This window comes from Lissotriton vulgaris, chromosome 12 (genome assembly GCF_964263255.1).
Source record: "Lissotriton vulgaris chromosome 12, aLisVul1.2, whole genome shotgun sequence".
Lineage (NCBI taxonomy): Eukaryota > Metazoa > Chordata > Amphibia > Caudata > Salamandridae > Lissotriton > Lissotriton vulgaris.
Window position 1 is genome coordinate 260,539,236 of NC_141700.1, and position 21,660 is coordinate 260,560,895.

General features: G+C 46.4%; 1 protein-coding gene across 2 annotated transcripts in view; it reads right to left on the reverse strand.

The window, feature by feature from the left end:
- Positions 1–223: 223 nt before the first annotated feature.
- SPMIP8 (sperm microtubule inner protein 8) overlaps positions 224–21,660 on the reverse strand; it is a 211,616-nt gene continuing 190,179 nt past the window's right edge. Inside the window, exons 8-9 of one of the 2 annotated variants that reach the window (XM_086946432.1) lie at positions 434–460; positions 224–344 (exon numbers count right to left, since the gene is read on the reverse strand). In XM_086946432.1, coding sequence (XP_086802558.1) covers positions 436–460 — 25 coding nt within the window. In that variant the 3' untranslated portion in view covers positions 224–344; positions 434–435. The remainder of the gene's footprint in view (positions 345–433; positions 461–21,660) is intronic. The other variant, XM_086946431.1, reaches the window with a different exon arrangement.

Sequence of the window (21,660 nt, forward strand, 5' to 3'; positions counted from 1 at the left end):
ACTTGCTCCATCGCGCTGCCCACACGACTGTGTCCCCGGACTGTAGAGAGCACGCGGCAAGAACAGTCCAAGCGAAGGTAAACGTGGCAGAGCTGAGAGCGCCTCCCTCAGTCTTGACCAGTGGAAGAAGGTGATCTAGACAGACTATCAGAGATGGCAGAGAGGCAAGGTGTACACTAACCAAGTACAGGATTAAGTAAAAATGAAACTTTGTTCCTTGTTTCATGTGGTTAGACATTTTATTGTTATATTTTCTTTTTTGTCACAGCTTCTCAGTCTAGACAGTACTGCACGCTTTCTTCATAATGATTCTTCAGCGCCAAGGTTTGAGGTAGGATAAACGGCTGTAAGAGAAAGAAAAACATGCACCATATGAATAAATTGTACTGTTAAAAGATTAATAAACTGAACAATATCTTTATAATTAGTTTACCTTTACTTGAGTGAAGAATGGGAAAGACTGAAAGAAAATACACTGTGTTACAAAAGAACCCCTAGAGGAGAATGTGTTCTACTGTTTTTTTTACAAACTTTATTATTTATCATCACATTAAAATAGATTTAGTAATGAACCAACATCGTCTCAGATCATAGATACATATTTATTTTTTTCTTTTCTTTACTGTAATGATTTTAATTAATCGAACAGTTAATAAATTCAATATTTCAGGTACAATAGTCATTGAGGTGTGCGGTGAGTCTTGCGTCTTTTTGATGGACAAGATAGTTGACACTTCTCTCCCCTTCTTCCAGGTCAACCTCCATATTTCCACTCTTCGAAAAGTACTCTAGACAAGGCGCTCTGCACCTTCCACCTGTATCCCCGATTATACCACTCCTACGGCGCACAGCTAATTCTGTTCCCATCATTCTATCCAGGGACCCATACCTTTGTGAACTTTTGTGGACACAATCTTACTTTTCAAAACCTGTCCATGTTATGCCTCCACTGTACTGAAGGGGGGTAATTCTTTACTCCCCCAGAGTATAATGTCCACACTTAGCCACTATCAGAGCTTTAGTGCAAAACAGCAAGGAGTATCTTGATATGTTCAGTCAACCCAGATCCCTAGGCACACCGGGGCAGATTTACAAGCCCCTTTTGACACTTTTACGCCGCCCTTGCGTCACTTTTGTGACGCAGCGGCAGTGTAAACAATGCACCACGTTGCAACACATTTACAACATGATGCATCTAGGGAGATGCATCATTTTGTAAATCCCTGTAACACATTAAACCTGTGTCAGCTATAACGTATGCAGGGTGGGCGTTCTGACACAAAGAAAGCCTCATAAAAGTGACGCAGTGAAATCTACAAGATTTCACTGCGCCACTTATACGACGCCACTGTGTCAAAACCTTATGCCTGCTTCAAGCAGGCATAAGGAGTGACGCAGCACATTAGCAATAGGCATTCCTGAGCATTACTGGAACTGCATTGTGCTTACGAAACGATCCCAGCAATGCATTAACTTTACGCCAACAGATGAGTGACGCATCTGTCATTACTTGTGCCATGGTGTGCCGCATTGTAAATGTGATGCATCTATGTTGGCACAAGGGTTTTTTTTGAGTGACGCAAGTAAACTGACAGATCTCTGCTATAACGTAGAGCTGCGCCAGTTTCTTGTAAATCTTATCCACCATTTGTCACTTCAACTCCAACTGCAGAGCAATTGTGTCATTTTGGCCATTCCGATATTGTATGGAATAATGTGCCTTGTTGTTCACATCCTCTAAGATACCAATCTGACACTCAAGCAACTTTTTTAAGTTGCATCAGCTGAAAGCCTAGTCATATTGCCATCTCACGTGGGTATCTACTGATCTGCTGATTGCTGATCCGGTACATCGTCGCCGAAGCCAGACTGGTCTGCATTGGTGTCTGCATGTGTGTTGAGTGGGGATCGCCCCTCCTGGCTGTTGCCTGCCTTTCTGGACCTGTGCTGAGGTGGCCTGACGACCTGCTGTGCCCTTTTACAGGGTTGCAGCAGGGTCGCACGACCATGTTTTCCCCAACTGAGCAGGCTTTGTGAGGGCCGGGTCGGCTGCCCGTACTGCTGAGTTTGTTTTCCCATCCTGTTGTCACTACGCCCTCCTGACCCCACAGCTGCCTTTTTCTCCCGAGGCCGCTGCCGAGGTTCCCCGCACTGACCTTGACAACATGTGAGGGATCAATGACCTCCAGCCTTCCTCCATACAGTGCTGGGGTTCCCCCCCCCGCCACTCTGACTTGTACCTGTGGTATGTTTTTCTTTTTTGTTGGCCTTTTAGACCGGATTTCTGTTTGCCATAGTACTGCCATTTTGTGACCAGGTATTTGGGGTCCATGTCCTGGATCCCCCGTTTTGCGGACTGGAAAGCCTCCCAGACTGATTCGCCCCACTGATTAGTGCCTTATTCTGCCTGACCTACCATTGCCCTAACTCAACCCCCTCTTGTGTCACCTTTCTCGCCCCCTCCCTCGGACCCATTCCAGCTCTAATTGCGATCAGACGCAGTGAGGGTCCCCGGCTCTGGATGTGGTTGAGTCAACAAACCAGTAGGTTTACTAATGATCAGACCTCCTGGTATGCCCTGTAGTTCTTCACCCCTTTAGCTGGTGTGCTGAGACCTGATCTGCATTCTATACCCATTACCCTTTATACCCTTTTGATCTTGTATGGTATGTTATTTAATGCTCAAGTAACTGATGTAACTCCTTATCTTTATGCCAAGCTCTTGTAACTGATGTAACCTTGTAACAATGTTTAAGCTCATGTAAAGCGCTCTAATACCCCTGTGTCTAGCCAGCGCTATATAAAACTCTTCAAATAAAATAAATAAAATAAAATAAATACATTTTAGCTCTTCTAGACAAAGTGCAGTTTGGGGCTTATACTCCTGAGCGGCGAGTCCAGAGTATTCAGGTAATGATTCTGACGTTCCTGCAGGCACAGCAACAAGGAAATCTCACCAACATGGTCCAGATCTCGGAAGGAACTACAAGAGACCTGCAGTGGTGGTGGACTACCACAATTGGTTCAAAGGTAGACCCTCTCCCTTCCCCAGCCAGATCACACAGTGGTGACAGATGCGTCACTCCTGGGCTGGAAGAGGCCATCTGGGAGAGGTGGAGATCAGGGGTCACTTGTCCCCGGCGGAGTCAGGCTCCATATCAATTGGTTGGAGCTTCGAGCGATCCGATTAGCATTGAAACTTTTCTTCCCTCTATCAAGGGAAAGTTTATGCAGGTGTTCACGGAAAAGACCACAGCCATGTGGTACTGCAACAAACAGGGCAGTGTGGAGTCATCAACCATTTGTCAAGAGGCCCTGCATTCCCGACATGGTTGGAACAGCAGGGTGGTTCAACACCTGGCAGGTTCTCTGAACGCCAGGGCAGATGAACTTGCCATTCGTAATCTGCTAGGCATCGACGGCTGTCTCCAGTTGAAGGTGGCACAAGGTCTCTTTCAGCAGTGGGTAGAATTTTGGTTATATATGTTCGCCTCTGAAGAGAATGCACAATGTCAGCAGTTTTGCATGCTGGCGTTTCTGAGATGCCTATAGGCTTGCAGCGCTTTTAGTCGTGGGTGGAGCTCAGGCCTGTTGTACGCTTTTCCACTCATACCACTTCAGCACAGGGTTCTGTAGAAGATCAAGAGCAACCGGGTCCGTCGTTCTTGTGGCTCTTCAGACTGGGCAAGGAGAGTCTGGTATCCAGAGCTTCTGAAAGTGAGAGATCTTTCCGAAGGGGCAGTCTGATTGGAGGATCGATAGTCGCTGAAGCAGTGGAGGGTTCTCCACCTAAACCTGTCAACTTTAGCCTCCATGCATGGAGATTGAGCAGCAGCACTTGATAGCTTTTGACCTTTCTTCCGAAAGTATGCAACGTTAGTGGACGGATGCCTCACTGCCAAAATAAGACGGTATACGCCTGCTGCTATGGTATATGCCTGCCATTGGCAAAAATTTGTATCATACTGTACAGTAATCTACTGACCCTCTTTCTGGTTCTCCATTTACTGTTCTTCTTCTCATTCTTACCCTGCCCAGCAGAGCTCTGCTTTGGGTACTATTAAGGGTAGTTTTTTCTGCTCTATCCTCTTTTTTTGCGGCTGCCAGTCCAACCTTCACTGTTTCAAGAACCTATTACAATTGGAGATTTAAAGGGCTGGGATGCTTGTTTCCACCCACACCCTTTGTCATGACCCAGTGGGACCTCTTTATTTACAATTGCATGATTATCCCCTTCAGCTGCTTACAATCAAGACAGCCTTTCTAGTGGCAATAACATCTGCCCAGAGGGTGCGTGAATTGCAGGCGTTATCATGTAAACACCCCTACAAGATGACCTTCATAGATAAAGTGGTGCTTTGCACCCGTGCTTAATTTCTTCCAAAGGTGGTGACCCCATTACATCTGGGTCAATCTGTCAAGATGCCCACCTTTTTGCTCCCCCGCATCCCTCTAACGAAGAGGAGTATCTCCAGCTTCTGGACCCAAAAAGAGCATTTTTGTTTTACCTTGACCGCACAAAAGAGTTCTGGGTGGACGACCAACTCTTTGTGGGTTATGTGGGAGCAAAGAAAGGTTGGGAAGTGCAGAAAAGGACCATTTCTCACTGGGTAATTCTCAGCCAAAGCGTAGCAGATCTTTATGTTTCCAGGCAGCCCCTTGAGGGATTAAGAACCCATTCTACCATGGGAACGGCAGCGACCATGGCCTTGGCTCGAGGTGTCCCAGTCCTGCACATCTGTCATGCAGCAATGTGGGCATCTCTGCACATGTTTGCCAAGCATTACTGCCTTGACATTTACAACAGACCTTGCACACATAAAGGAAAAAAAACAGAGTATGTTCATATTCTACACATAAAAACAATGGTCGTCGTGACTTTTCTTGTTTCTTTTAATACTTGTTGGTATAAAGACCAGCCAGCCGACACGTGTTTTGTCAGAGAACAGTCAACTCTGACTCTTCAGGGCTGGAATTAGAACAGAAGGAGCTCACTCAGTAATGATCATATACAGTTTGGTAATACGACAAATTATACGATAACAAACCACAGTGAATAATCCAGCGTATGTGGAAACAAACTTGGAAGGAGACTCCAAAGACTCCTAGATGCGCCATAACTTGTTATTGACTGTAAATACTGAGTTAGATATTACCAGGTGTATACTCGGGTGGGTAAAAATTTCATGCACAACAGTCCAATGTGGATGAACAGGTGTGTTTCTAAATGCAAGAAACCCTCCACGTGCATTTTAATCAAAACAAGACGACATAAGAATTTGTGGCACATCATCACACTCGTGCCACCCATTAAGAAGCCCATAGTGATAAAAGAAGAACCATTCTGAAAGGGAGGCAAATAAAACACATACCCAAGTCGTAATAGACGGTATGTGTATTCTATATTGAGAGGATACAAAGAGGGGAGCGTTTGAAATAGAAGGAAGTTGTTAAGACACAATTGTTCAGAATACACAGAGCAAAAAGACTGGGGCAGTGGGGGTGTTTTTAAAGAATCTGAAGGGGAGGGCAAAATATGAAACATCAATCTAAATAGAAAGAAGATATTCATAAAGAAACCTTCAATCAGGGAACACACCCCTATACCGGTGATAATTCCAACCCGGTCGGGGTCCGGGATAACGCGCAAAAGGTCACGTGCAAGACGTAGGTCATGAGTTCCCAACGGAAAAAAGAGGGAGGGATAGTGATTAAATTTGGTAAAAACTCTCTGACTATTGGTAGAGCACACCAAAGGTCAAGTGTCGAACATACCTGATGATAGAACAAATATTACGGTACCCAAGTCGCAAAGAAAGGTAAATGGGGTTTCCACATCAGTGGGGAATCAAGTGCAGGGTCAGCTTTACTATATAAAAGGAAAGTAATATATCAGCTAAACGAAGTCCCGCATGATCCGCTAATGTCAACATAATTCATGAATAATAGTGGCTGCCACTGTAAGCACCTCTTCAGCCTACCTTGTCAAAATTCTTAGACAGTCATGTTCCAGGGACAGGTATTTCACCCGTTTGGCCCTGCAGCACTTTCTAGTGTGAGGAATTTGTCCACAGCCCGCAAGGATGGAATGGCTTGGATATCTATTCTAAGGTAAGGAATTGTTCATCTGATAGAGTCTTCCAACTGCAAAGTTACTTACCTTCAGTAACGCATTATCTGGTACAGACAATATATAGCTGCAAATTCCTTAAAGTCCCATCCATGCCTTCCCGCTGTGCTGACTTAATCATTAGGGCTAGGGTTACTCCCTTTTTCAGAGCCCTAGTTTTGGAACACACTTACGTTAGTCATATCATAGCTCTGCGCTCCTGGTGTAGAAAAGTGAAAAGTACTGATCTCCTCGTGCCTGAGTAGCACCTATAGAGGTGACCACAATGCCATAACCAACATCAACGATGCCGCCGACGTCACACGGAGCCGAATGGAGCCACCCGAAGCCACGTGCAAGGGTTACTGCTCACACAAACACTTCCGGATCAAGCCTGACGCCTGGGAAATTCTAAGGTGAGGAATCTGAAGCGATATATTGTCTCTACCAGATAATGCGTTACCGAAGATAGGTAATTTGTTCTTTGCAGCATATACAGTATATACAAATTTGGGCAGTATGATCAATTTATTCAATGCTGTCATTCCCATCAGTGTAAGTGGTAATTTTTTTCAATTTTCCATGTCTGTTTTATATTCTTCAAATATTTGCTCCACATTCTGGAGAATAAACTCCATAGAGCCCAAAGTAGTAAATATCCCCAAATATTTAAATCCCTCACATATCCATTGTATGGGGCAAGTTCAGTTTCTCAGCGGGCACCAGCCCCTGACTGGGCATGCCACCGTACCCGATAATATGTTCTACTTTTGATTTCACCTTTGGCTTTGTCCGCCTACATGTAGGGTTGACGTTGTAACACAAGCTTGACTGGAAACTAAAGGGACATTCAAAACACAGTACTAGAAACAGAACTTCCCCAGTTAATCAAACCCAGCTGATCCTTTGGTACTGGTTTGCTTCTCATTACACCACTATGTGGAGAACAATGCTTTTTTTACATTACCAAAGGGAAGATATCCTTTTTAATTACCTACTTATGTTTACTCCTTCCTTATTATTTTGTATCCCATTCTGCTATTTCTGTAGTGTATAACAGAACCACCACTCTCTTATCATGCTCCCTCCTCCAGTTACCCTTCATCATACTACAGAATACCTTACTTACCTCCAGTAATATTCTTTCCTATTGGTGTATATTCTACACGCAGCTTCCTTATCATTAACTGTTTCCAATTAATCCTATGTATCCTACTGCCACTGAGCCATATACATAGTTGGCCATCAAGCCTGTGCCCTTTACGAATGGTGGGAGGGGAAATAACTGGCTCAGTGATCCTCCTGAAGGGCTAAGCAAAACCTCTCACAGTGACCAATGATGAGGATGCCCTCGAAATGTGATGAGTGTAGCGGCATTGAGAGACAAGGACAGCAAGTGTTTTTGACATTTAGTATTCCAAAATGGTTGCAGGGATCAATCTATACCTGTTTACCATAACCGCCGTGAGAAGTGGGTTCCTCACTTTGATGAACTTTATAAGCCAGAGAATCCACCAATGGAAATAGCAGATAACTCGGCATTATTTTCTTTTGAGGGAAGGGATGAGGGGCAAAATGATTTTTCTCTCAAAAATACTATAGCCGCTATATTAGCACAGAAACCTAGGAAAGCCCCTGCACTAGGCAAAATCCCCATAGATCTTTAAAGACCCGAACCTTGGATCTGTGGTCATACATACACTCATTGTCTAATGCCTTGTTCGCAGGAGGCGTGATCCCAAGCTCCTGAAAATGAGCATTATTTATTATTATTTAAAAGAAAGGAGATAGAGCAGCCCCAAGTTATTACAGAACAATAAGTCTGATTGAGAAGTATTTGAAAACGAAACACTCTCTGCATTTTGTCTGACTATGGGACTGGATCACAGAAGCAAATGTTATATCTTATCTTCAGTTGGAATTCAGGCAGAAAATAAGCACAGTCGACCAAATGTTATGCTTCGTAGTCTCAAGGTCTACTGCCCTCCACTTGATCGCTGTTTGCCCCCTTTGTGGATCTTCACTCCGCATTGGATCTTGTTCCGAGGACAAAATTATGAAAGACCTTGTCAAGGATAGGGGTCCCAAGAGGCCTGTTGACTCTAATACAGGAGTTGTATTCTGAGAACATCTCCACAGTTAGGTGGGACCCAGGTGGCAAACTCTTTGAGGCCATAACCGATACTGACTGATGTGCGCCAAGGATGCGTACTGGCTCCGTCGCTTTACCTTCTATATATTGAGTGCTTACCATTCATGCTCAATTGTGATAATGGCTCCCCCAAGATATGAGATAGGAAAATACTATCTATTATTTGCAGATGACACTTTGTTGTTATCCAAAACCTCCTCAGGTCTATCCATTCTTTTGAGGAGGATTTTGTCTTATTGCAAAGTATATGTTTTGGAACGCAACAAATCCAAAACGAAGTACGTGGTGTTTGATGATAGCAACAACAAGACAAAATGATCTATATTATTAGATGGGGAGGTCCTGGAGAAGATGCCTGAGATTGATTACTTGGATGTCTGACTGGTCGACTACCATAGATAGCTAGTCCAGTTGAAGAAGAGTACCATGACTCTAAAACCACATGCTGGAACGATCATAAGGTTTGCAAATAGGGCATCCTCCTTCCCTATTTCTCCAACCTTGGAAATATATAGAAGTCAAGCCTGTGGGACAGCCCTTTATGAGGCTGAAATTTGGGGGCATGCAATTTGGACACTCGGGAATCTTTAGAAGTATCTTTGGAAAAGAAAGCAAATGCATTTATAAAGTAACCCTACTGTTGGACCCGGCCCTTTTGGCAGGTTCACCCCAAGACTTTTTGCTTTTTCCTAGCCTGTTTCTGGAACCTGGTGGTGTGATTTTAGGCCTCTGCGCACTTTTTCACTGTGGTACAGTGTAAAGTGCGTGAGCTCTCTGTGTATGTGTGGTGAGTGACCTGCCCTCCCATTGGAATGAATGGGGAATATGTATGGCCATGGTAGTTCCTGATGTGCAGGGTCGAGTTTAGTATGTGCGAACTTGTGAGATTGAATACTGCCAATGGTATATGCGGCATGATTGTGTCTAGTGTAGAAGTGCCACTTCTAGAAGTTGGCATATTTGTGTAATTTGTGTCTGGCGTGTGATTGGCTGAGGCTGGCTGGTGAGCCTGGCTCCAAGAGTCTGGGAGGGTCTGCCCCGGTGGTGAATAGAGTGTTTAGCATGCTGATGTGGGGGGAGGAGTGAGCCTGGGCCTGCTTGTGGCTTGACCGTCTAGTTTGAGGGTCCTGAATGAGGCTGGGTTTTCCCCACACAATGCTGGCTCCACCCCCTGGGGTGCGTCTGATGTCCCTAGCCTGGCCAGTGAAAGGAATTCCCTATAACCAGTTCTAGCTGGTTCTCATACTGCCTGCACCCTGCTACACAAAGGATTTCTCTGTATAAACAGGGGCTGTGTCCCCTTCCAAAATGTTCTTGTTTTCAACTTGAATCCTGCCAGGGGCGTGCTGCTGCTTGGGCTCAGGGGAAGGCTTGCCTCCCTGGGCCCTGCCCAGCTCCTCGATACCTGATGGACTGCTGGAGGACTTCTTCCTGGGGGCCCTTTCTGCCTGGCCTGAGGATGGCTGGGAGACTTCACTTGCCCTAGAAGCCTTGTCCTGTAATGCCCTGCAGCTGCTGGGACCCTCCTTGCTGTGGGGGTCCTTTCTGGGGTGTTTTTGCGATTTCTGGGCTCCCCAGCGCCTCGTGGGCGCTTTATCCTGATCCCTGGGCAGAGCGCTGTCGTTTTCCTGATGAGGGAAGCGCTCCTGCCCTATGTGCCCCTGAACTTGCAGGTGCCGATTCGTGCTATGTTTTATTTACGGGTGCCAACCCATTTATTTAATTAATTATCGGGTGCCCACCCCGTTTCTCCTATTATTTTATCTACCGAGGGTGCCCATCCCTCATTATGCCGGAGAAATCACCAACGCGGCCCTCCGCGAAACCGGAAGTCAGGCATCTTCTGCCGGGACAGGGGCGGGGCCTGCAATCCGGCAGGAAGTCCCGCCCGCCGCTACCGGCCCGAGGAAGAGGAAGTGCGGGCTGGTGCGGGGCTTCCGTGTGCTGAGGGAGCCCCGGGAAAAGAAGAGGAGCATGGCGGCTGGTCGTCGGGGCTCCCATGTGCTGGAGGGAGCCCCGGGAGAAGACGTGCAGCCTGTCGTCTGGCCTGGGCGGCGGGAGGCGCAATGCCGGTGCCTGCCCCTCCGCGTTGCTTGTCTAATGCGCCCGCCGGAGGAGAAGAGGAGAGGTGTTGCGGGGCTCCCGTGTCCTGGTGGGAGCCCCTTGCAGAGAAGTCCCGCGCCGCCTCCCCCGAGAAGCGCCGCCGAGGTCCGGTGAGTCGGGGCTGGGCCGGGTGATGTGGGGGCAGTTCTGTTGCTGCTCCATGAGGGAGCAGACGGTTTGTGAAGTGCCAGTCGAGGGCACCGAGACAGAGCGGCCCCGTGCGTTCAGCGGGCCGCTCTCACGTGTTGGGGCATTGAGTCATTCAGAGCCTAAGTGGCTCCAGCGAGGAGCCACAGTTGTTTGATTTCGAGGGCCCAGAGAGGCTCAGAAGTGCCACATGTACATTGAGAGTCCAGAAGAGGCTCAAGGCGCCCCAAGTGTTCCCGGGTCCCCCGTGAGGGACCCCACCGCCTAGTGAGGCTGTATCTTTGTCTTGCGAGCCCAGAGAGGGCTCGTAGGGGGGCGAAAGTTATTTACAGAGCCTGTGTGGCTCCAGCTTGGCGCAGCTTTTGGTCTTTGGTCTAGGGCCAGTGAGGGCCCTGGCGCAGTTTGTTGATTTAACAACAATGGAGGAGTACCCCCTATATGCAAAATATGCAATAAAGGAATTTCCTTTGTATCTGGAGCATAAGGCTCAGGTTAGCAGTAATTGCCCCAATCCTTGATCGGACAGTAGTTGTCCTTTTGAGAAGACCCCTCACTCACCAACCTGGTTGGTGACATGCTTCATCATTAGGGTCCCACCCCATAGGCCGAGTGCCCATAGGGTGTGCTGCGACACCTGGTTACAGTGGAGCGGGTTTTTTGTTTTATTATATGTGAAAAAAATTAACAGTGAAAAGTGTGTTTAAAAGGGTCAAGACTACTCACATCAAGACTTTATTCTTGAGTGCTTGATCCCTATTAAAAAATATATGTGGCACCAGTGCCTATTTAGGAAGGCTTTGGTGTCTCGAGAAGTGTGATAAATTTAAAAATAGCGTAGTGTGCTATGTGAGTTATTTAAAAATAGGTCTACATGTTTCAACCATATTCAAAAATTCTACTGGTTTTCGTCAGGACCGTGTGTTTTGAGCGGGGTGGTACGCACACGCTAAGGCGCGCCCAGCCCTCGTTCAAATAAAGACCACAAATTGTGGTATAATGTAAAAGTGTGTTTTATCCTGGTTCAGGAAAAAACCTGTAAGAGAAAAAACATATATAGGGTTGGGTTTACGTACTGGGGAGACAAAACAAAGGTATTGCGGGCTCGTTTTTGACTTTTGTTTAAGATCTTCTCGGGGTATCCCCGGTTTTTCAATTTGATTGTAAGATCTTGAGCCTGTTGTTTGTAATTATCCAGCTCGCTGCAATTTCTGCGTAACCGTAGGTATTGTCCATACGGTAAGTTTTCTCGCAGTGGTCTCGGATGGAAGCTCTCAAATCGGAGTAGATTGTTTTTTGCAGTGGGTTTATGATGGGTAACAGTTGACAGCTTTCCATTGGCTTTCGTTATGGTGAGATCCAGGAAGACCAAAGAGTGAAGGACCATAACTCTTTGGTCTTCCTGGATCTCACCATAACGAAACTACGGTTACGCAGAAATTAAACAAAAAAACGAGCCCGCAATCAACATCGAGCTGCTCTCTTGGAGGATCAAGTCAGAACAATGGAGGAAACCCCTTTAACATGTGTCACCACATATAACACCATCTCCAACGATGTGACAAAAATAATAGGGAAGCACTGGGGTATCCTGAATACCGGCAACCTGAGATGGGAAAAGCCCTTGTTTTCATACAGAAGAGCAAGGAGTATCAGAGATGCAGTGGTGAAAACAAGACCTAGAGAAACCACAAAGGAAAATGAAACTGTTCTCAATGCGTGGGGGCTACCCAATGTGACCGGCCACTATAAATGTGGCAATTGTAGCGCATGCCCTTTCAGGTTTTCAGGTTTTAAAGTCTTTATTTCGATTCATTAAAAAATCATAAAAGACAGACATTTGACAAACATTTGACATACATAGCTTATTTTAAAAAATACATAATCTTTAGATTCATAAAACTAGTATTAAATAACAAAAAAGACAAACCTGGGAGAACTTACTAAGATTAAGCTCGGGAATAAAGGCACAAAAGTTTACAATTAAATTCCAAACAATTTTCGATAACATAAGCAGAAATGAGCAGCCTGTTTTGATAGAGCTCAGTACATCATAGGGGAGCATTATCATGGTCAGTGCAGTAGTTATATTACGGTTTCGACCTCAGTATCCAGGCCCACCCCAGATATTTAGCCAGGCACACTGAAATGAACTCAGAGGTGTTGGTTGTTAATACATGAATAGCCTCTTCAGATTTTCTTATGGGCATACGCTGAAACAATGGCTTTAACCATTTGGCTCTGGGTGCTAGGTATCTAGGGCAAGCAAACAAGAAATGTCCTATTGTTTCCTTGTGGCCTGGGCACCATCTGCAATGGTCCACAGTACTCTTTTTCCAACTATTAGTGAAAATATTCAATGGTAATGCACCCACCCGAAACTGATGGTAGAGTTTCCTGTCCAGTGTTTTGGAGATTGAGTCCCAATACAGTTCACGGGACAAGTCCAACTTAAATGACAGGAACCTGCCCGTAAGATTGGTAGAGCTTGAGGCATTGACTCTATTCTGACGGAGCGTGGCCCAGTACAGTTCCTTAAAAGCTAATTTAGATGGAAAGGTGCTGGTAGAAGGGGATGTCCAAAGTTGCTCTAGCCCCATATCCGTCAGGATAGATTTTACCATTTTAAACCATTTAATTTTACCTGAACCCCCGAGTGACCCAACTTCGGCTACCTCATTAGCAAATTGGGTAAGTTCAGGGGTTGTCCACAAACGCCTCCAAAAAGCAACCAATCTAAATTTGGCCATTTCATTAATCGGGGGGCAACCAATATCCAAGCAGAGAGGGATAGAGGGGGTTGACTGTGGCAAACCCACTAGGTTATGCAAGAATTTGCATTGTATTTTGAACAAACCCATAAGATCCATATGACCCCACAAATCTGCACCATATAAAATTGCTGGGTTGATTTTAGCATCATAGATCTTGAGGGCCGGACAAACCCGCTTAGTGATAGATCTTTTTTGTTCACTTAATAGGCAGCCGGTAAGGCGGGCAAGCTTTAGTTGTTGGGCTTCGACTTGTGCTTTCCATCCCAGACGACTGTCTAGGGTAACCCCTAGATACACCATATTCTCCACTTGGTCCAGTTTGACACCACCCATATTAACTGTACACTGGACAGGGCGATTCCTTGTTAATACCATAAACTTGGTTTTCCCGACATTCACCTTGAGGTCGCTGATGGCACAAAACTCCCCAAACCGATCCAATGCCCGCTGAAGACCAGAGCGTGTCCGGGAAAGGAGAAGGGTGTCATCAGCGAAGATGAGCATCGGGAAACGCTGACCTGCAAGCATCGGGGCGTCTGTTGGGGTATCCTTAAAAAATTTGACCACTTGGTCAATAAACAATAAAAAAAGGGTAGGTGCCAGAACACACCCCTGGCGGACACCCCTGGTTACTGGGAAGTGTTCCGTCACCTGCCCCTGGCCACCCCATCTCACCCTCGCGAAATTGTCTTCATGCAATTTAACTATTAAAACTAATAGCTCCTCAGGCATTCCCAAGCTCCTCAAAACTCCCCACAATTTATCCCTAGGGACAAGATCGAACGCAGACTTCAGATCAAGAAACGCCGCGTAGATTGTGCCACCGCCAAGCTGAACCACCTTCCAGTAGATCAGACAAAATCTGAACACCTGGTCAATGGTGCTCGTTCCCGATCTGAAGCCCGCCTGCATTGGGGATAGAATGTCCTCTAGTTCGATCCATCCTTGGACCCTACCTAAAATCATACGTGCAATAAGTTTCTGGGTTGTATCTATGAGGCTAATTGGGCGGTAGTTACCCGGAATTGACCTACTGCCCTTTTTGTAGATGGGTAATATCTCAGCCCCCTTCCAGGATTTTGGTATACTTGCACCAGCGGCTATTGAATTAGCCACTTTAGTAAGGTAGGGTATCCATAAGGCGGGGTCGGTTTTAAACAGGTCGGCTGGTATAAGATCCATGCCCGGCGCTTTCCCTCGCATTATAAGACCTATAGCCAGTTCGACCTCTTTTTCCGAAAAGGTAATAGTCCTAGTTTGCAAGGGTGGCTTGGATACCACCGCCATAATACTGGGGGGATTAGAGTATTCAGCACAAAACTGGGTCGAATAAAACATTACCCATTCCACAGGGGACACATGATTTACAGGGATGCATGCATCGGGATCTTTCCCCCACTTAACTATTTCCCAGAACTTAATGGGATTATTTGAAGTGGTAGCCTCCAATAAATCCGACCAATGCTTATCCTCCCACACCCGCTTAGCTTCCCACTGCGTTTTCTTATAGTTTGATCTAGCTTCTTTCACTGAGATCATAACTCTGGACTTGACTGCCCCTATAAGTTTGGTATGGGCTTCCCTACATTTAGTATTATACCATTTCTTGGGACAGATCGGTATTTTGGGGTTTGCCTTAGACCGTGGATTTGAAAGCAGGGATTTGAGGTCAGCGAAACAACGATTATGGAGGTTAACAATATGGTTGGCCATTTCGTGATTGTCCCCCAGATGATCATATGCCAGCATTTCGCTATATGTGTTGCTAACTTTTATGTTTACCTCATCCCTTAATGTAACATCCTCCACTATTTTGGACCATTTTAATCTCTTCCTATCGTTGGTTAGGAAGGCATCCCCAGTCTGTGCAGTACCAGGGTTCTCAGATCTCACTAAACCTGGTAACTTTAATTTTAAAGACAAGGGGTTATGGTCGCTTTCTGGGCGGGGGAGAACTACCATGTCCATCATAAGAGGCCAGTCTCCTACTTTTAATAGGATATAATCAATACGGCTTTTTCGCAACCCGTTATCGAATGTAAAGTTTGCTTCCTGGTCTGATTTGGTGCGGCCATTTACAGCCCGAAAGCCCCTATTAAGGCAAAGAGCCGTCCAATTCACTGCTGCCTCCGTTGCCATTACTGGTTTACAGGGCATCAGTTCAGGGATACCCCATACTGCATCCTCCGCGTGGCCCCAACTGTCCCCTGAGTCAAGCAAAGGCTCAAAGGTACAGTTTAGGTCTCCAGCCAGGAGGGTTACAAGATCACTATCAAGATCGTCTAAAATGGGATCCAATGCTTCCAACAGAAGAGGGGAGCGACCTCCTGGCAAGCCTCGGGCATATACATTAATCAAAATCATATCCCGACAACCAGTCTTGCTCAACTTAATTATAAGGAGGTCGGGGTTGTGTGATGTTATTTCTGTAGAGTGAAATCCCAGGGATTGTTTCACCCAGATCAATAAACCCCCTGAAGCTCTCCCTTTGGGACTTCTAATAGCGAGTTTAAAAAAGTTAGTATATCCCTGCCTAAATACTGGTTCAGTTGCCCAGGTTTCCTGGAGTAGGATGATATCATATTTATCTATAAACTCCAGCCAGTCATCTGAGTGAATACGACTTTTAACCCCCGCAACATTCCAGGAGACAATGGTAAGTAGTTCTGGGGCGTGGGTCACGGGGTGTACCACTGGGTCCAGGGCTACTAAAACATCCGAATTAATCTCCGCCTCACACCCATTAATGGTGCACACGGTGGTGCTCCGTTTTTCCCCTGTCTTCCGGGAGGCTTCTACTTCCCTTAAAGGTAGTCTGGTAGTACTTGCTATTATTGGAGCCCCCATTCGCTCTACCTCTGCGACTACAGACTGCGGAGGCTCGTTACACGGCCTAGCTGGCAGAGACCCTAGATTTACCGTGCCAGATCGAGAATAAAGTCAATCGTTGGCCTCAAGACCAGATAAAGGGCCGAATTGATTGAAAAGAAAAGGGAAGATGGTGGGCTGGGGAGTCCTCATGGTTGGATAACTCCTAATGTTGGATTGGCCATGTCTGGGACCCATCTGGGTACTACTCTGCCTATGCGGGTAAAAGTATGATAGGCTTAGTGTTTGAACATCCCCCTGTCTGGCAAACCTCGCTTTTCTACTAATCATTTCCACTACCCAAGGATCCTTAAACGAGATCAGTATACAATCGCCCTCCAGATCTTTTGTACCATGGCCCACCCAGTCCACCCTTCTCACAAACAGAATTTCAGTTGGCAGTGAGGGGGGTAACGGTCGATTTTTATTTAACCAAAAGGTCACCTTATTTCGTAGATCATCAAAAGTCTCCCTCTTACCGGGTTGGAGGGGGGCTACACCAGTCAAAACTATTGTATGTAGTGCAGCCTCGGTAGGGAGATCAACCCGTGTCTTGGTATGTCTATGATGTTTTTCAACCGGGGGTTTTAAGGTGTTACGTTTTTGGTTGGCTAAAGGCCCTGGGAAGAGAGGCCGAGGGTATTCAGACTGGGTTGGGCCAAGGATGATGGTCTAGTTAAGTGGGTTTTAACAGGGATTAAGCTGTCAGGTTTGACCACAGACTGCTTCTTCTGCAATGATTGGGATGCGGCCACTGATGTGTTTTTAGGTACAACCTTAGGATCTCCTCCCCTCATTGGTCCATTAATTACTACCCCGAGGGGTTTATTATTAAGAGATGAGGAAGTATTTATTTGAGCATTGTTTGCTGGTTGTATTAGATTAGTCCCCCCTTTGCTCAAGCTACTTAGTGATACTAGTAGGGCTGAATTAGTATTTACTACTGCCTCCAGGGATTCAATTTTTGGGTCATTAACCTGGTCCGCTCTAGAACAGGCAATAAGAGGTTTTTCATCAAAGCCTCGATTTTAACCAACAATGATTCATCGCTATTTTGACAGGTTGGGCAAGGGTCAGAGGATCCAAGCGAGGTAAGGGAGGGGCAAGGGATATTAGGAAAAGTACTGGGACAATGTTTGTTATCGTCAAGTTCACCCATAGCTAATGATGTGAAATTGCCATGGCAATTGTCTGTAGTTTCTTTTACTTTTAATTTGGGCATTTTTCGTTCTCTCCCCTCTAAGTTATTCGTGTCATGCTTTCTCTTCCTTGTTGCCGTATCAGCACCGACTGTGTTCATTTGTATCACCCTTTTGGAAACTGTTTTAGGGGGCTCGGGAGATGATTGGTGCATTTCTGCGGTATAGTCTAATTCAGAGCTAACATGAGATACAGTTTCTCTACTCGCCTTGGAATCATCTAAATTATGTTCAACATGGGCTGGTATATGTGCGGGCAGGTCAACCCCTTCACTATCTATATGTACTAGAGCCTCAATAGTTACTGAATGAATACAATTGAAAGCTGCATGGGGTTGTGTCACAGGGCTAGGGATCGTAGCCAGCCTACCCAATGAAGAACGTCTTTCGCTAAGTAGGTCAATTGAAAGACGTTTCTCTACCATAGCGATTTCTTTTTCCAGTATACCTGTGGCACGAGAAATAAAAGCATCCAATGGCCCAGAAACCACTCCTTTAGGAGTCTGAACTTGGACAATGCGTGTTTTACCTGAACGTAATGGCATATTTTCAATGAGAAACAATTATGGGAGATAGCAACTAAACACGCTAATGTACACAAATAATCTACGCTGATATCATAAACCTATCAGGGAATAGAAAGTTTCTTGTATCCAAACAATTAGGAAGTATCAGTTTTTAGTAAAAGACAACAACAGCGGTTAATTATCCCGCCTACCTTGGATATGGGGAGAAAACCAATAAAGGGGTACGGGCCGGGGCCGTCCTCGAACGGCCTCAAACGGCCCGCTCTTAGCCCGGTCTTGTCCCGGGCTGCGTCCCGCGCTGCGGGAGATTTAGCCCTAGATATAGGAAGTGTTAGAGGGCGGGGCGGGCCGGCAGGGAGAGCGGACCGGAAGTTGACCACGGTCTATCAGGGACTCCTGGGAATTGGAGTCCCTGTCACGCTCGCAGCCCTGCAGCCCTCCGCCGACGCCGAAAAAGTCTTTCCCCGGTCTCCCGCAATGGTCCTCCTCGCGTTGGTGTGGCGCAGCGGCACCCGCGGAGCGGGTGCTGCAAGGTGTGGGGAGAAGTCAGCAGAGACCACACAAAGTTCAGGCAGGTAGGCGCGACCCAATGCGCTTTAGCAGGATTAAAACAGTGTCCCAGTAAAGGCTTGTCAGCCGGGGGTTTAAAAATGCACTCCGGTGGGCGGGGCGGGCCGGCAGGGAGAGCGGACCGGAAGTTGACCACGGTCTATCAGGGACTCCTGGGAATTGGAGTCCCTGTCACGCTCGCAGCCCTGCAGCCCTCCGCCGACGCCGAAAAAGTCTTTCCCTGGTCTCCCGCAATGGTCCTCCTCGCGTTGGTGTGGCGCAGCGGCACCCGCGGAGCGGGTGCTGCAAGGTGTGGGGAGAAGTCAGCAGAGACCACACAAAGTTCAGGCAGGTAGGCGCGACCCAATGCGCTTTAGCAGGATTAAAACAGTGTCCCAGTAAAGGCTTGTCAGCCGGGGGTTTAAAAATGCACTCCGGTGGGCGGGGCGGGCCGGCAGGGAGAGCGGACCGGAAGTTGACCACGGTCTATCAGGGACTCCTGGGAATTGGAGTCCCTGTCACGCTCGCAGCCCTGCAGCCCTCCGCCGACGCCGAAAAAGTCTTTCCCCGGTCTCCCGCAATGGTCCTCCTCGCGTTGGTGTGGCGCATGCCCTTTCACTAATAATACCAAGACCTTACAACTGGAGCCAAACAAAACCTGGACGATTAGAGGACACACAAACTGCAATAGTGAAAATGTGGTGTATTTATTAACTTGCCCCTGCAACCTACGCTACGTGGGAATGACTAGCAGAAAAATAAAAACACGTATAGGTGAGCACAGGAGCGCCATTAGGTGCAAAAAGGCTAATACCAGACTAACCGAACACTATTTGTCGGTAGGGCACAGTCCTGATGAAATACAATGGACGATAATTGAGCAAGTAAAATCAGGAGCCAACTTAAACCAACGCCTTTTTGAAAAGGAACAGCGGTGGGTCTACAGATTGGCAACACATACGGCCGGTCTAAATGACAATATTCCATGGCATACAGTAATGGGTTAATCTCTTCCTGTGACACCCTGCTCTGTTTAGGATGGGTCCAGTAAGGCCACATCTACAAAGGAAAACCCAGACACCAATTATGTCCATAATCAGGTTCCTACCTGTTTCTCATGGCAACCTTTCGAGATAACAAAATGAACATGGATCATTTTGGTCCTGTTCACTGTATCACTAATAACACCTGGTGTTCAGCCAACTTGCCGAAGACACTAATTCTGCAATGACTAGTTTTGCAATTGCCATCTGCCTTGGTAACCTCCTTTTTCCTTGTTTTTCCTTTTTCCTCTTTCTTAAGGACCAGACCCGGTCGTTTTGAAGCAACCCCCTTCTTCGTTTTATCGCAAGGACTCGGCTCCATTTCAGCCTCGTCCGCTAAGCAGTTGCCTAGACAACCGCTACAACAATACAGTAACGTCAGCCGAATGCGTCATCGGGCACCCGCCCCTGAGCTTCGCACTGATTGGCCTACCGGGAGCACCTGACTGTAGCCACGCCCTACCAGGAAGTAACGAAGCGCTTACTTCTTGGCGGTGTTGCCGCGTCGGGTCACTCCACGGGGCATTTCTGAGTGAGGAACCAAGTAGGTTTAAACGATAGACGAGCAGAAGCCGCAAGTAAGTACCCTGGGAACAGAAGTACGATGCCTGCTACGCATCCCTGAGTCACATGCTTTCAGTGACAGGCGATATTCTAATTATGTGCGCGCTTTTCATCTGTCGCATTTTGCAGGTGACGGATACTTGCCGTCTTGGAACACTCGATGCCCATGAAGCATTAATTTATCGCTTCAAGTGTATGCAATGTTGTTATTTTCGAAACTGCATTTATTCACAAAAGCGACCGGCTTTTGAGGCACAGAATCATACTTACCGATCACTTCCAGTAGTGCCTGGGTGTGTTTTTGTGATGCCGCGTGAGTGGTGGCGATCGCTCTCCCACACCTCCCTCCCCCTCCCACAGATCCTTACTATTAGCATACGAACTAGTTTCGTTTATCACATCTATAATTAGCATACGAATCTAGCTTCGTTTAGCACACCCACGCTGCGGTAAATACCGCCTGAGCACCGCTGTCTTGTATCATAGACAGACCACTGGTACGACATGATCATGAGGTGTTATACTACCACCTTAGCCCTGGTGAACCTACCCAGTGCACTATCTATTAAGTGTGTACCTTTGTTTTGTCTCCCGAGTACGTAAACCCAACCCTATATATGTTTTTTCTCTTACAGGTTTTTTCCTGAACCAGGATAAAACACACTTTTACATTAGACCACAATTTGTGGTCTTTATTTGAACGAGGGCTGGGTGCGCCTTAGCGTGTGCGTACCACCCCGCTCAAAACACACGGTCCTGACGAAAACCAGTAGAATTTTTGAATATGGTTGAAACATGTAGACCTATTTTTAAATAACTCACATAGCACACTACGCTATTTTTAAATTTATCACACTTCTCGAGACACCAAAGCCTTCCTAAATAGGCACTGGTGCCACATATATTTTTTAATAGGGATCAAGCACTCAAGAATAAAGTCTTGATGTGAGTAGTCTTGACCCTTTTTAACACACTTTTCACTGTTAATTCTTTTCACATATAATAAAACAAAAAACCCGCTCCACTGTAACCAGGTGTCGCAGCACACCCTATGGGCACTCGGCCTATGGGGTGGGACCCTAATGATGAAGCATGTCACCAACCAGGTTGGTGAGTGAGGGGTTTTCTCAAAAGGACAACTACTGTCCGATCAAGGGTTGGGGCAATTACTGCTAATCTGAGCCTTATGCTCCAGATACAAAGGAAATTCCTTTATTGTATATTTTGCATATAGGGGGTACTCCTCCATTGTTGTTAAAACTAATTCCTGGGGATCAGGAGTTCCCACCACACATAGTCTGTGCAATTTCCCTTACTCTCTCCTTTGATTTACATGCAGTTTGTTGATTCACAGCTGCCCAGCAATTAGTGGGCAGCCGCACCGTTTAGGCCCCTGACTTTTGGACACAGGGCGACAATTGTGGCCTAGGGACTGCCACAAGTGGTGGCTTATGTAAGTTTTTGCGCTATTGAGTTGCATTCTGGCACCTCTGATGTGTTTTATGCATCATGTGTCTTCCTTGTTCTTACACCTCTGAATGTGTTGGTTATACATCATGTGTTTTTGCTGTGTGCTTACCTATGTGTGTTTAGACTAGTTAGACATTGCCTACTGTAGTTTTTACTGG